Below are 2,448 nucleotides of genomic sequence, written 5' to 3'. Positions count from 1 at the left end.
TTAGATGTTTCAAAACAGGCACAAGAGACAATTTACAAATTATTTATCAATATGTAGTTAATCAAAGCTTTGTTTCTTTTGAAAAATTCATTCTCTTGAAATGTCGTATGCAATTTGGGTACAAGAAACTGAATATACATGTGTATTTATAGAGTTGAAGAAAAAGAGAGAGAGATTTAAAGTTATTTAAGTTAAATTCTATTTGTATCTATAGGTTTGCCAAATATATTCCATCTGTGGATAGCGTGAAGAAGTTTTTCAAGGTGGATGCAGTATCAAGAGTGTCAACAACATCACAAGATCAAAAGGATGATAGTAATCATGATGATTCTTCTGAAGAAACAGAGGATAGTCAGAAGGATTTGAAAGAGAAAAAGAAACAAAAGAAAGAAAGGCCTGGGTTTAGGGAAAGAAAAGCAAGTACATAATTACCTTTTCAAAACACAAGAATATAATGCTATTTCACTTGTGTCTATGATATATAGCATGAAAATAGAATTACAGATTCATTGAGATAAGATGATTTTTTTTTACAATATTTTATGTTAATATTTTTGAAGATAGTAATAATGTGAATGTCATGAGAGGCACTTTTTTATATGCAAATTTCATGAAAAACAACTCCCAAATATATTATTATTATATTTGACTGCATCTGTTTTCCTGTATGGTAAAAACAAGATTCTTCAAAATTTAAACAACCAAGCTAGATGTATGGGTTTATAAAACTGTTTTGTTCCTACTCATTTAGTATGATGAGAAATCTGTAGTATAGTTTTTGCTTTGTAATTTTCCTGAAATAACTCTCCCTTTCAAAGATATATGGAGTAAATTTAACTCTAAATGATGGATCACAAGACACTTTTTTTGTCTGCATGATCTGTATTGTAGGTCAAACTGTTTTATTAATTAGTTAATAAATAATTAGCTTTGATAAAAAAAATAAATTCAAATGTAAATAAGCTTACCTGATATTTGAAATAGTATTGATACTGAAAGCACATTAAAGTAGATTAAGTTTGAAGCTAGGAGACTAACTTAATGACCATTTAGCACTTAACACCAACATTATTGGGAAGAGTCCTCCCTTTGGGAAGTCAGCTTCAAAACATACATAAAGAATCTGAAAGAATTAAAAAACTAAACACCTTTGGTTTATAATGAATTTTATTTATAAGAGTTTTAAGTGATGCTTCAGTAATGACTTTAGGTCTTATGCTTTACTAATTTGTTTCCAATGTTATAAAGTGATTATATCCACATAGGCTTTTATATATATAAGACATAACATGAAAAATAAGTTGTACCTTTCATTTCTGTTCTTGACCACAGAATGATGAATTGCAGGATGATATTGTTTCATAGAATTTGCAGCATGGTCACTAATATTTATGGTTTCTTTTTTAAGCTATACACTTTCCCATGGAGAAGATATTTTTTAGGTTTTAATTATCAAGTTTTTATTGATAATACAATGATATTTATCATTGGTCTTCACTGTAAGCATTTTGGTGTTTTTTTCAAAATGTATACTATTAACTTGAAGTTACTAAATTTCAGTCACATGTCCTCTCTAGTACATAATTTCTGAGCTTTTTCAGCAATGCTGATACTCAGGAATGCCAGCTTTTAAATTTGATTACTCATGGAGGTCTGTCTGGAATACTTCTTGTTTTAAGAGAGAAGGTTATTTCTATCATTGGTTTCTGCTTTTTCTGTTTTAGGAAATATTTTCTAAGAAGCAGCATTATTTATAATCTAGTTTACCTGCTTGCAGTTTCATGCCTCTTTCAATGGATTCTTGTCTAGATTTGAACATTTGGTTTGGGACTTGCAGCATGAGAAGGTTTTTGAGTATTATGTTAATCATATGCTAAGGTAGAAAACTTGAAATATGTAAAGATATTAAAACACTTTCTTAGAAGCTCTTAATGTAATTTTAAAACGTCTTGTAGTTCAATCCATGCCAATCTGAATCATGAGCCCAAAGGGGGGGGGTACTCTTGGTAAATGTTTCATAAACGAGTTTTGCAAATGAAACTTGTTAGTGGAGGTTAATGAAGACATACTTTTATAGTTTTGCTCTTCTCATCAGGTGTTTTAAATGACAACTTTAGTAGACTTATTATGTTTAAAAAGTGCCAAAAAAAAACAACTAAAAATATATAGCATAAGGAAAATTGATTACTTCTACCTTTTAACTCTTTCAGCACATGCTTGGTCCCTAGGACCAACCTCGTAACCATTTTGTGCTTGTTAGAGTTTTTATGCTAGAACTTTGAAATTAGTAAGCGATTGTTAACAAAATTTCCCAGGATATCAGTAAACATAATAATGCTTTCTTATGCAAAATATCAATTTTTTATTAAGTTTTAAGGTTTGTAAAGCAATGTTTTCTCATGTTTTTTTTCTTTTCACATGTTGCCTATCTATCATGCAAAGTAATAT

General features: G+C 29.3%; 1 protein-coding gene across 6 annotated transcripts in view; it reads left to right on the top strand.

Annotated features, from left to right (window-relative positions):
- LOC106457563 (calcium uptake protein 1 homolog, mitochondrial-like) overlaps positions 1-2,448 on the top strand; it is a 54,610-nt gene that overhangs the window by 12,496 nt on the left and 39,666 nt on the right. For all 6 annotated transcript variants that reach the window (XM_022386488.1, XM_022388560.1, XM_022385962.1 and 3 more), the window contains exon 3: positions 215-416. In XM_022386488.1, the coding sequence (XP_022242196.1) occupies positions 215-416 (202 nt within the window). The remainder of the gene's footprint in view (positions 1-214; positions 417-2,448) is intronic.

This window comes from Limulus polyphemus, unplaced genomic scaffold, assembly GCF_000517525.1.
Source record: "Limulus polyphemus unplaced genomic scaffold, Limulus_polyphemus-2.1.2 Scaffold0, whole genome shotgun sequence".
Lineage (NCBI taxonomy): Eukaryota > Metazoa > Arthropoda > Merostomata > Xiphosura > Limulidae > Limulus > Limulus polyphemus.
Note: the sequence above shows the minus strand (reverse complement) of the source record. Positions and strands in the feature narration are given on the sequence as shown.